The sequence below is a fragment of the Sceloporus undulatus genome, chromosome 9, assembly GCF_019175285.1.
Source record: "Sceloporus undulatus isolate JIND9_A2432 ecotype Alabama chromosome 9, SceUnd_v1.1, whole genome shotgun sequence".
Classification (NCBI taxonomy): Eukaryota; Metazoa; Chordata; class Lepidosauria; order Squamata; family Phrynosomatidae; genus Sceloporus; species Sceloporus undulatus.
The window spans coordinates 31109142-31120685 of record NC_056530.1 but is presented as its reverse complement, the minus strand read 5'-3'; the positions used below and the strand labels follow the sequence as shown (position 1 = coordinate 31120685).

At 45.2% G+C, this 11544-nt stretch overlaps 2 protein-coding genes across 6 annotated transcripts in view; one reads left to right on the top strand and one right to left on the bottom strand.

Annotated features, from left to right (window-relative positions):
- The window catches only part of LOC121916300 (nuclear receptor subfamily 2 group F member 1-A-like), a 28889-nt gene extending 24729 nt beyond the window's left edge, over positions 1-4160 (top strand). For all 5 annotated transcript variants that reach the window (XM_042441228.1, XM_042441231.1, XM_042441229.1 and 2 more), the window contains 2 exons: positions 748-1275; positions 2788-4160. In XM_042441228.1, the coding sequence (XP_042297162.1) occupies positions 765-1275; positions 2788-3062 (786 nt within the window). In that variant the 5' untranslated portion in view covers positions 748-764 and the 3' untranslated portion in view covers positions 3063-4160. The remainder of the gene's footprint in view (positions 1-747; positions 1276-2787) is intronic.
- Positions 1-11544, bottom strand: part of RPRD2 (regulation of nuclear pre-mRNA domain containing 2) — a 206048-nt gene that overhangs the window by 126552 nt on the left and 67952 nt on the right.

The following is an 11544-nucleotide window of genomic DNA, read 5'->3' as shown; positions in this document are numbered from 1 at the left end:
GAGAGAAAGAATCATTGAAACAAGACGGCAAAGGGATCTTGTAGAGCCTTTGAGACTTAACTGTTGCAGCCTAAGCTTTTGTAGAATTAAGTCTACTTCCTCAGACGCAGACCGAAAGCATATTAAACCACAGGGGAGGTCACAAGGAAACCGTTTGCAACCAGTTAGCCCAGTTTAAGGCCATTTAAAACCAAGCCTCTGTGTAGATTTGGGATGGAAATACCTGGGCTCTAGCTTTTTACTTGGCGTTGGAATGATGCCATCGCAAGCACCAGGCATGGCCCTACTTAGCTTCTGAGATTTAGATAGGGCTCTGGCGATTTAATTCAGTCATGGATTGCATTCAGGGGGTACCTTAACACTGTCTTTTGGATGCTGTAAAAGAAGCTGACTGACCTCTGGGCCTGTAGCATAAGCCACATGGGTTGGCTTGCCAGATCTTACGGCTTGGCCCAGTGTCTCCACTTTTCATGATCCATCTCCAAAATGTCTCAGTCCTTCCTAAAATGAGGTCCTTAAAACTGAACACAGTCTCCAGTTTCCATGGTCCATCTCCAAGATGTCTCTATCTTTCCTGAAACGAGGTGCTTAAAACTGAACCCAGTCTCCAGTTTCCATGGTCCACCTCCAAGATACATCTCCATCCTTCCTAAAATGAGATGCCCAGAACTGACCTGACCAGAATAGACTTTCCTTGTCTTGAAAAGCAGGGCTTTGTTAATGCTCTCTCTCTATTCCTTCCCACAGCCGTGCAACGGGGGCGCATGGCCCATGCCCAGCCCAGCCCCGGACAATACCCGCTGGCCAACGGAGACCCCTACAACTGCCATGCCTACCTGACCGGCTTCATCTCCCTTCTTCTCCGGGCAGAGCCCTACCCGACCTCCCGCTATGGTGCTCAGTGCCTCCAGCCCAACAACATAATGGGCATCGAGAACATCTGCGAACTGGCTGCCCGGCTCCTCTTCAGCGCCATCGAATGGGCCAAAAACATCCCCTTCTTCCCGGACTTCCAGCTGGCTGACCAGGTCTGCTTGCTGCGCATGACCTGGAGCGAGCTTTTTGTCCTCAACGCGGCCCAGTGCGCCATGCCCCTCCATGTGGCGCCGCTCTTGGCCGCAGCCGGGCTCCACGCCTCGCCCATGTCGGCCGACCGGGTGGTGGCCTTCATGGACCACATCCGGGTCTTCCAGGAGCAAGTGGAGAAGCTGAAGGCCCTCCATGTCGACTCGGCCGAGTATTCCTGCCTCAAGGCCATCGCGCTTTTCACGCCGGGTGAGTACGCCAAAAATGCACGCTAAAAATTATGTTAGTGTTTTGTCTGTGTGCAAGCCTGGACCTGCTGGACTAGGAATTGTGGAAAGTAGCCATGTAGTAGATGTAGCATATATGTAGTGCATACACTCGTCCTTCCACATTTCTGGCTTTGACTTTTGCGGGTTTGATCATTCATGGATCTTATTAAATGTGTTCTCTCTAGGAATGTCTGGGTTTTCCAGCACAACTCTACGGCCAACCTTAACCAAAAGTCGCACTGAAGGACACAGAGATTCCTAGAGAGAACACTCCGCTAGGCATTTGTAGCTCCTCCCGCGCAAGTCTATGGTCAATGGTGACCACAGAGTTGCACTGGAGGACTTAGAGATTCCTAGAGAGGTTTTCTCTCAGGTAAATACATAGTATTTTGGTTATTTGTGGTTTTTCCATGTTACAGGGGTCCTGTGCCCCTAACCCCAGCGAATGTGGAGGGAGTATATGCGTGCATGTGTGTGTGTGTGTGTGGTATATATGTTTATTGTTGTGTACCTTCAAGTCATTTATGAACATGGTGACCCTAAGGCAACCCTACAATGGGATTTTCTTGCCCAAGTTCACCCAGTGGGTTTCATGGCTGAACTGGGACTTGAACCCTGGTTTCCAGAGTCATAGTACAAGACTCAAACCACTGCGCAACGTTGGCTTTCTCTGACTACTTTCCTGAACTAACATACCACTAATGTCAATCTGGCAGACAACTAGGTTTCTCTGCAGGGATTTCTGAGACGCCAATTCCATGTTAGACTGAAAGAAAACTAAATTTGGCGGGTTGAATTCTCAGCATGGAGGACGATGAATACTAGGCTCTTAATGACTAGATGGACTCGAAAGCTGGCCAGCAAATCTTCCAAATTAATCTGGAATTATATACTGTAGGGATCTAACATGGCACAGTGGTTTGAGTGCTGGACTATAACTCTGGAGACCAGGGTTCGAATCCCAGCTCAGCCATGAAACCCATTGTGTGGCTTTGGGCAGGTCACATTCTCTCAGCCCCAGAGGAAGGCAATGGCAAACCTCCTCTGAACAAATCTTGCCTAGATTTGCCAAGAAAACTTGAAGGAACAACAAAAGAGTATTAACCCAACCACAGAAATGAATTAAATTTGGCAACGTGTTTCTGAATCACCTAAACCAAAGGTGGGTAACCTATGCTGTCCCTCTTGGAGGTGGTTGGACTACAACTCCCATCATCCTTCCCTTTTCCAGCAGACCCAGCAAATCTCCCAAATTAATCCTGGGAATTGTATAGTCTTGAAGAATTATATAGTCACAATATCTTTCCAAATGGCCTAAAACAGAGCTGGGTAACCTATGCAGGGGTTAGGACTGCTGTTCCCATCATTGAACCCTTTGCCAGTAGAGCCAAATTCTTTGCTGCCCGGTTTCGTAGGCAGAGACGAGACGGGCGAAATTCCGCCTCCCGCGTTTCCCGAATAATCTCTCTGCCCCCCGCTTGCTCCCTCGTAGACGCGGTGGGTCTGACGGATCTGTGCCACGTGGAGAGCGTCCAGGAGAAGTCGCAGTGTGCCTTGGAGGAGTACGTCCGGAACCAGTACCCCAGCCAGCCCAGCCGCTTCGGGCGCCTGCTCCTGCGCCTGCCTTCACTGCGCATCGTCTCGGCCCCCGTCATCGAGCAGCTCTTCTTTGTCCGACTGGTGGGCAAGACCCCCATCGAGACCCTCATCCGGGACATGCTTCTTTCTGGGTCTAGCTTCAACTGGCCCTACATCCCCATGCAGTGATGCGAGTGCAGGTCTCCTCCGCAACCATGGCCCCAACGTCGGGTGAGCCGGACTTTACACTTGTGCCAACCTTGCGCTGTTGCTCCAGCGGTTGGTCATCCGGGCATCATCCAGGTATCAGACTGTCCATGAAATGGGCTCAACATGGAATGATGGGAGTTGTAGTCCAACCACCTCCAGGTTACCCAGCGTTGCTTTAGGTGAATTGGAAGCACATTGCCAAGTTCCATATTTTTTTCATTTCATTTATCTCCCTGGAGATGCGTCTCTTCCACTTTTCGTTATTTATGCCGCCGCGAGCGAAACAGAGAAAAGCTTAAGACTTGGACAATTTTAAAAAAAAGAAAATTAAACCATGTTTTTTATTGCAAATATTAAGGATATTACGGATTCTAAAATCTCGGACCCATAATATGTGTAACGGCGGTCTTCCGTGGAATTCCTTTCGGGTGAATTTTTCTTTTAATATCTATATCTATAGATATAGATATATTTTGGATAGTGTGTCGACATCTGGCTCTGAAGGGAACATTGATGCGATGCGAGAGTTGTGGAAAGCTTTGTGACTTTCTGAGCCTCAGTTGTGCAATGAGACCTTTATACACTTTCTCACCTTCTCTCTTTTGTGTTGGTGCATAAATGGTGTTTTTTTTTTAATATCAAATAAATAAAAAGGCAAAACTGGGGAGGAAGAGTGGACGCAAAAAAGACTTTCCTCTTCAAGCCAAATTGGGGAAGAAGAAGAAAAAAGACTTGCCTCTTCAGCCCAACTTGGGGGGGAAAAAGACTAGCCTCTTCAGCCAAAATGGAAAAATACATACGACTCTTTGGGACATTTGTCTATATGCCTGGGAGTTACATTTTCCAACAAAAGGGACCCAAATGTTGCATGTTTGTGATCTTTTTTGATGGGGACAAGGCAACGGTTCTCTAGGAATGAACAACAATAACGCAAAGAATCCCAATGGTGGAAGAAATGACTGTGAATAGCTTTCTCAGGCCAGGGATTTGAGGGGCTGCGCAGTTTGTTTTTCCGCAAAGAGGTTGAAATTAAAACATACTATTTATAAAATTAAAATAAACCCAGATTATATGCCACGCTTGTTGCTTGCTGCGTATCGGCATCCAGCGTCCGTCTCAAAAATGTCATTTCCACGTTTTTATTTTTAAACAGAGTGCTTGGATTTATAATGGAAAAGGAAAGAAGGTTTTAATGTCTGCTTGGTGTTAAGAAGAAATGAGAAAATGCAACATGCAAAGAATTGCAGTGATTCCCAATCTCTGGCCTTACAGGTGTTTTTGGACTTCAGATCCCAGAATCCTAGGCCACTGATCAAGATGTCTAGGACTTCTTGGAGCTGGAGTCCAAAACATCTGGAAGACCCAGAGTTTGGGAATCGCTGGTTTCAAACGTTGGGTAGATTAGGCTTCGAGAAAACAAAACTAAACGAAGCCATTGTTAACTATCTGGTTGAAGATACCTATTGCATATACTTAATATACTTAATATCTTGGAGACGGGGCCCAGGTCGAAACGTCACAACGTTAATTTATGTTTCATATATACCTTATATACACATAGCTGAAGGTAGTTTTATGAAACACAACATTCATTTATGCTTCATATATACCTTATATACACATAGCTGAAGGTAGTTTTATGCGCAATGTTTTTAATGATTTTGCGCATGAAATGAAAGTCTGCGAAGCATCGGAAAGCTGCCCCTGCAGACAATTTTGGAGCATTTTGGGTATACATATATAATAATAACAATAATTTATAATATTTATTTGTACCCCGCTGCTCCAAAAAGGATCGAAGCGGCTGACGACAAAACATCCAAAAAATACAATACACGTACGATAAATGCCACATCGTCTACTGCATCCAAAAACTACCCAAATAAAAATACAATTAAATTATTAATAGTTGTTAAAACAATTAGTAATGTCTCATCATCCATTGTATCCCCAAACCCTCTCACAATAAAGTGCAATTAAATTATTAACAGCTGTTAAAATGGTTAGTAAAAGCAGGGCAGAGGCAGTGGGCGGTTATATGTATCTATGTATATATTTATATAGATATGCCATATATATATGCGCCATATAAGTAAATATATAAATATATGTGTCATATAAATGCAATATATACGCCATATATATGCTGTATCTATATATCTGTGGATTTTTTGCAATAGGCATCGATGCTGGAGGTGGCTTTCTCCCAATATGGCTTGGACAGATGGTTTGCGCAAGTGGGAGGGTATATATATATATATGTTTCAAGAATAGGGAAAAGTGGAAGGCAAGAAAGTGTGGGGATAATATATATATATTTTTGCAAGGTTTTTTGTGTGTGTGGTTTTGCTGTCATTTTGACGTGCAAACGGGAGGGAAACTGGTTCGAATCGCTCCCGACATACGGAGCAATATTTGCAGGGAGAAAACTGGCAACGCAAAACCTGAGCTGTTTGTTTTTTGAGGTGGCTATTTGGGCAAACTGGTCTCTTTCCAAAGATCTGAGTTGATCTCCAATCTCTCCATCCTCTTAGTTGGAAGTTTATTATAATTTTAAAAATTATAATAAAACAAAAAACTCAGAAACAGTCAGAAGAACTGACTCGAATGGCGAACTTAGGATTTCCTTGGTTTATCCACTTTATTCCCACCATTGCACCATGTTGGCCTCTATAGGAACCCTCTCTTAGGGTTTTCTTGTAAGGGTTTCCAACAGATTTGACTGTCTTTTGAGGCTGAGAGAGTGTGACTTGCCCTAAATCCCCCCAGTTTTGGGTTTTTTGGAGCCACGTTGGCTCTAGGGTTTTCTTGGTCAGATTTGCCCTGGAGCAGGGCTGTGGATGATGGGACCTGGAGGTAGGACAGACTCCGTCAAGCAAGCCCTGATTGCTGTGGATGATGGGACCTGGACTCCATTGAGCCCTGCGTTTGCAAGCCCATAAGTCAAAGTTGACTACAACAGCTAGCAACGAAACCAACATTGTGTATTATTTTCTGCAGGAACGGAAGGCATGCTTTGCATTGCGGAGGTTCAGATCAATGGGTTTTTAACAAATGCGGGTCACAAGGGACCCACAACAAACATTGTACTAAAGTGTGTGTTGGTGGGAATTAAATATATCTCTCCACCACCAAAATAAAGCAGTTAGATAGTTAGACAGATAGAAGCCCCACGAAAACTCATTGCAAACCCCATCAGACACCAATCGGACCTAATTCTAGTTGCAGCTAAAGCCTGGGATGATGGGAACCAGCTCCTCAAAATCAATTCAATATGAATTAAGTTGGAAATCCGCCATCAAAAGGGGGTGACTTGAATACATTCGTTTGTATAAAAACGTCCTTAAATGACTGGCTTCAGTTGGGATTTCAGCACTGACATTTCGCCCGAGTCGCATCATTAATGAAGTTGTTAATCTGAAGATTTATATGATTCACCATAGTAAAGGAGCTGCAATTATACATACATACACACACACATACACACACACACAAATTAATTCTTCTTTTACACAAAGCTTAATTCTCCTGGACATAAAAAACATCTGTGGAGCATTTCGAAAACCCAGTTTAAGTCTTCCAAACAAAGGAAAGGAGGCAAAGTGATTTGCAAAGAATGCAAAACCCGAAAATCGAAGAGTTCTAGGCCTGAAAGATTGTCAGTGTTTCTCACTTTGCAAAGCTGGAAGTTTCAGAAATGGATGAATATTTCATTTCATTTCCCCCTGTAGTTTTAGTCTAAGAACTGGGATAGGTTTTTATTAGTGTGTCGTTACAATTAGTTTTTCTCTGTATTTGGGCTGCGTCTGCACTGCACAAATAACACGGTTTGACTCCGCTTTAACCGCCGCAGCTCAATGCAACGAAATTCTGGGATTTGTAATCCGTCGTGGCATCCAAGAGAAGGCTAAATACCTTGCAAAAGGTATTTTGCAGGATTTTATTGCATGGAGCCAAAGCAGTCCCAAACTGGGTTAATCCTGCAGTGCGGATGCAGACTGTCAGGACTGGGACCTTTCTGCAAAATGGAAATCAACACAGTGTCTAAAGATGATTGATGTGTTGCACCAAAATTGCCATTCTAGAGAGAGAAAGCCTTGTGCATTGATCTGATACCTCTCAATTTTTGGACGTCAGTCATGCATTCAAAATGGTCGCTATCAACTGGCTCATAAACCAGTTCCAAAACTGGTTTTCCTGCCTTGATGAACACAGGTCGGAGTGGATGACCCTTGGGGTGCCTTCTGCACTTCCATGGCCTCATTACCACTTGCCAAAAAAGCCATTTGCGATCCGAATCGACGGATCGATTCGACATGGTTCCCACTACATTTCGCCCAAATCGCATTTTCTTGCTGCAGAATAAAACAAAATAAGCCACTTGCTGTTTGCATTCACGAACTAATCAGTTCAAAACGGACAGATGGGTGGATTTAAATCGATTCCGATCCGCATCTGGTGTTCACACTTGCGCGGAATTGATCTATCCAAAAAGACGCGGGGGAAATCGGTGTCAAAAAGAGCACGGGTTAAATGGGCCTGGCATGTGGCACCCCCTCTCCCCGAATCGCTTTGGCGAATCGATTCAAGTGGGGACTGGGGTCATTCGATCCGGTTTGCGATCTGGTTTAAAAGGCAATGGGAATGAAGGGTCATTTGGGTTCAAACCAATTTGCGATCCAGTTTAAAAGGCAGTGGGAATGAGGGCTACGATTCTGCAATGAATCTGCATTGGGCAATGCATCATAGTCTTTTGCGGGAAGACGCTTCTCTCCTGCGCCAAGCCCTGCACCAGCCTTGCGATGGCCAAAGCCCAAGGCCTCTAATGAGGATTTGCCAGGCAGGTTTGGTCCTCTTTGCCAGCAAGCCCCTCTCGATGGGGGTCCTGGGTGGGCGGCTTAGTCGGAGAGGGATTTTGTGCTCCCTAATGAGCCGGACGCAGGGGACGGCGTGGGGCGCCTCCGTAATGCGAGGGTAACTTTGCGGTCAGTAGCCAGACGCTATGCGGAAAAGGACGCCTTAACTCTTTGGGGGCCGAGGGGAAGGAAGAGAGGGACAGAGACCCTCCAGGAGCTGGGGTTGCAAAATGAAACCTCCCATTAAAATAAATTGATCTTTCATGGGTTAAAAAGGGAATTAAGTCAGAGATGCAATATTGCACCTAGATGGAGGAAAAACACAACAGGTTGCAATTCTGCACCAAAGAGGCGGACAATTTTGCAACCTCAGGAGCAGCATTCGGTGACTTTTTCCCCCAAGAGTCGTAACAGGGTTCAAATTAGGACCAATAATAATACTAATAAAAAAATTATTTATATTAATGTAATATATATAATTCCAAAATGCCTTGATTTTACCATTTTACAGTACCATATTTAATGGGACTTGAACATCTGCAGATTTTTGAGGGCGGATGGGTTTTTAGGTTATAAGGTTTTTACGATGTTAATCCTTATTTGGGGTTTCAATGTATTTCAATGCTGTTTAATGTTGTAAGCCGCCTCGATCCAATTGGAGAGGCAGGATATTATTATTATCATTATCCTTATCGACGGTGGGTCCTGGAAACAAACCTCGGATAATTCAGTTGTTTCCAGGACCCACCGCCGATAAGGATAATCATCATATTTCTTTATAACCTGCCTCTCCAGTTGGATCGAGGCAGCTTATGACATTAGACAGCATTAAAATACATTGAAATGCACCATGTCCAAGGCAGTGCCAAGCGACACTAACGCAAAAACGCCATGCAACCAAAGGAAAGGATAGCTTTCTCTGTTGGATTAAAAGCTCCTTGGTGGAAGGGAGGGAGGACGAATCTTTCCTCCGTCTCTGTCTCCAAATGAATCTTTCGGCGACAGGAGGGTCATGTAAGGTGACCTCTCTCTCCGAAGAGCTAATTTGCAGTCCTGGCATTCAGAGAAACCGGTCTGAAAGTGAAAAAAGGAAAAAAAAAGAGGGGGGGGGGGGGGGGGGGGGGGGGGAGGGGGGGGAAAAGAAAGAAAGAAAAAGAAAGAGAGAGAGAGAGAGAGAGAAATATATGTCTTTCTAAACCGTATGTTCTGGAGGAGGGCTCAGATTTATCATGGAGGAAAGACAGAAAGAGAGAAGAAGGTGGAGGTGGAAAGAGAGGGATGGATGGATGGAGAGATGGAGGAGGTCGGCGTCAGACGAAGCGGACAAGGAAGGATTGGGGGGTCACCCGCCGGCCTAACCCCGTTTTTAATTGGGTTCGCATTGAACAACAGCTTGGTCAATAGAAACAAGGCGGCTTAGAAACATCCTCTCCATTTGGAGTGCTTAGAGATAGGAAAAATCCAAACATCTTTCTTTTGGAGCCCCTCAGGACCCACTCTCCCTTCTGTCTCAGGCACCAAGGTGTTCAGGAAGGTGGCTTTCATTGGCATAGATTGCCGATCGATCGATTAAAACAGGTCTCCTTCTCCCAAGAGTGGTCAGGCTGGCTGATTTCGCCCAGCCTATGGAGATTAAAACAAGAAGCGCTTATGCTTTGCTTCTGAAAAAGAGGAGCTTGGACTGTTTACAATTGGTTTTTAGTCGCCATTAAGTGTATGGAAGTGCTTTCGCCGATTGTGCATCACTTCAGCTGGAGATAAAAGCCTTGAATGAATTCGTAGACGGATCTGTCCTCCATGCAAGAAGGCAAAGATGCACAACAGGACACCAGCAAATGCACCCAATGCACATCGAGACCCATGTTTCTCAGTGTGCAATGCATGTCGGTGCATAATGTTTGTTGCTACACAACACTGCATGATGCACTTTGGGGCCTTGAGGCGCATTCCACTTTACAATGCGTATCGATTTACAATGTGTATCAGTGTGCAATGCACATCAATGCACCGAAGTGCATCATGCAGTGATGACTGTTTGTGTAGCAAGGAACATTATGCACCGACATGCATTGCACACTGAGAAACATTGGTCCCAATGTGCATTGGGCGCACTTGCTGGTGTCCTGTTAACGCATCTTTGCAATTCAGTGAAGACATTTCTTGGCATCTCTGCTACATAAGAAAGCTGCATCAAGTTATGTCCAGACAACTATTATAAAGCGTATAAAGTGGATGGAGGAAAGTTGGAGGTCTTTGCTCTGACTTCTAAAGTTGCCTCCAATTTCTGCGCCTTCTCTTCAGCGCCATAACCTTCTCTCTGTCTCCTATTTTTTGCCTTTGAATAATTGCTTGCAATTTCGCTTTTTCAAATATATCTCTCTCTATATATCTATATCTCCTGGCTCTCGGATGGGAAGATGAAAAGGGTAGGGATGGCACTATTAAGGGGTGATGGATGTCCCACCGTCGGGGCCTTTGGCACGGATGAGAGTTTATCCAGCCTCCGCCAGACAGAGGCGGCAGTGGCAGAAAAGGGGACATTTGGAGAGACTGGGCCAGGCATTAAAAAACAACCACCCTACAAGCGGTTGGAGAAATGTCAGACTTAAAAGCCAGGAAAGGAACAAGGCGGAGGAAGGGGGACCCCAGAAATAGAGATAGTTTTGAGGGACACCCTTTGAGCCCCCAATTGTAGCATGCAAGGGTCGGGTCAGCTTCTTGTTTTGCATGACCTAAGAGTTGGGGATTTCCCCTATTATTTTGGATGACAAGTCCCAGAATCCCCCACTTCTGATGCTCGCCATACACTTCTGTTTTCCCTTCTGTTTAAATGTACTGAAAAGGGTACAGATTTTCTCAATTTGCACATCTCTGGAGGAGAAGACAAGAGGGATGGGTGCAAATCTCCAACTTGCTACAGAGTCCAAGGCTTAACTGATTTATTTCTGCAACCAATTCTAGATGATGATGATGATGATGATGCTTTCTATCCCGCCTCTTCAACAAGATTGAGGCAGTTTACGTCAGTAAAAACCATATAATACAATAAAATAAATCCCACTATCCCCTCCCTCCCTTGATGGCAAAATGTCTGAAAGGGATCTAGGCCTCCTAGTAGACCACATGAGTCAAGAGTGTGATGCAGCAGCTAAGAAAGCCAATGCGATTCTACGCTGCATCGATAGAAATATATTGTCTAGGTCGAGGACGATCATAGTGCCACTCTATTCTGCTTTGGTCAGGCCTCACCTGGAATGATCCCGTGTCCAGTTCTGGGCACCACAAATTCAAGAAGGTGGTTGGAGCGTGTCCAGAGGAGGGCGACCAAAATGGTGAAGGGTCTGGAAACCCTGAAGCCCTATGAGGAACGACTAAGGGAGCTGGGGATGTTCAGCCTGGAGAAGAGAAGGTTAAGAGGTGATATGATAGCCCTGTTTAAATATTTGAAGGGATGTCATGTTGAGGAGGGAGCAAGCTTGTTTTCTGCTGCTCAAGAGAACAGGACCCAATGGAGCAATGGATGCAAGCTCCGGGAAAAGAGATTCCAGCTCAACATTAGGAGGAACTTCCTGACAGTAAGGGCTGTTTGATGGTGGAAGATGCTC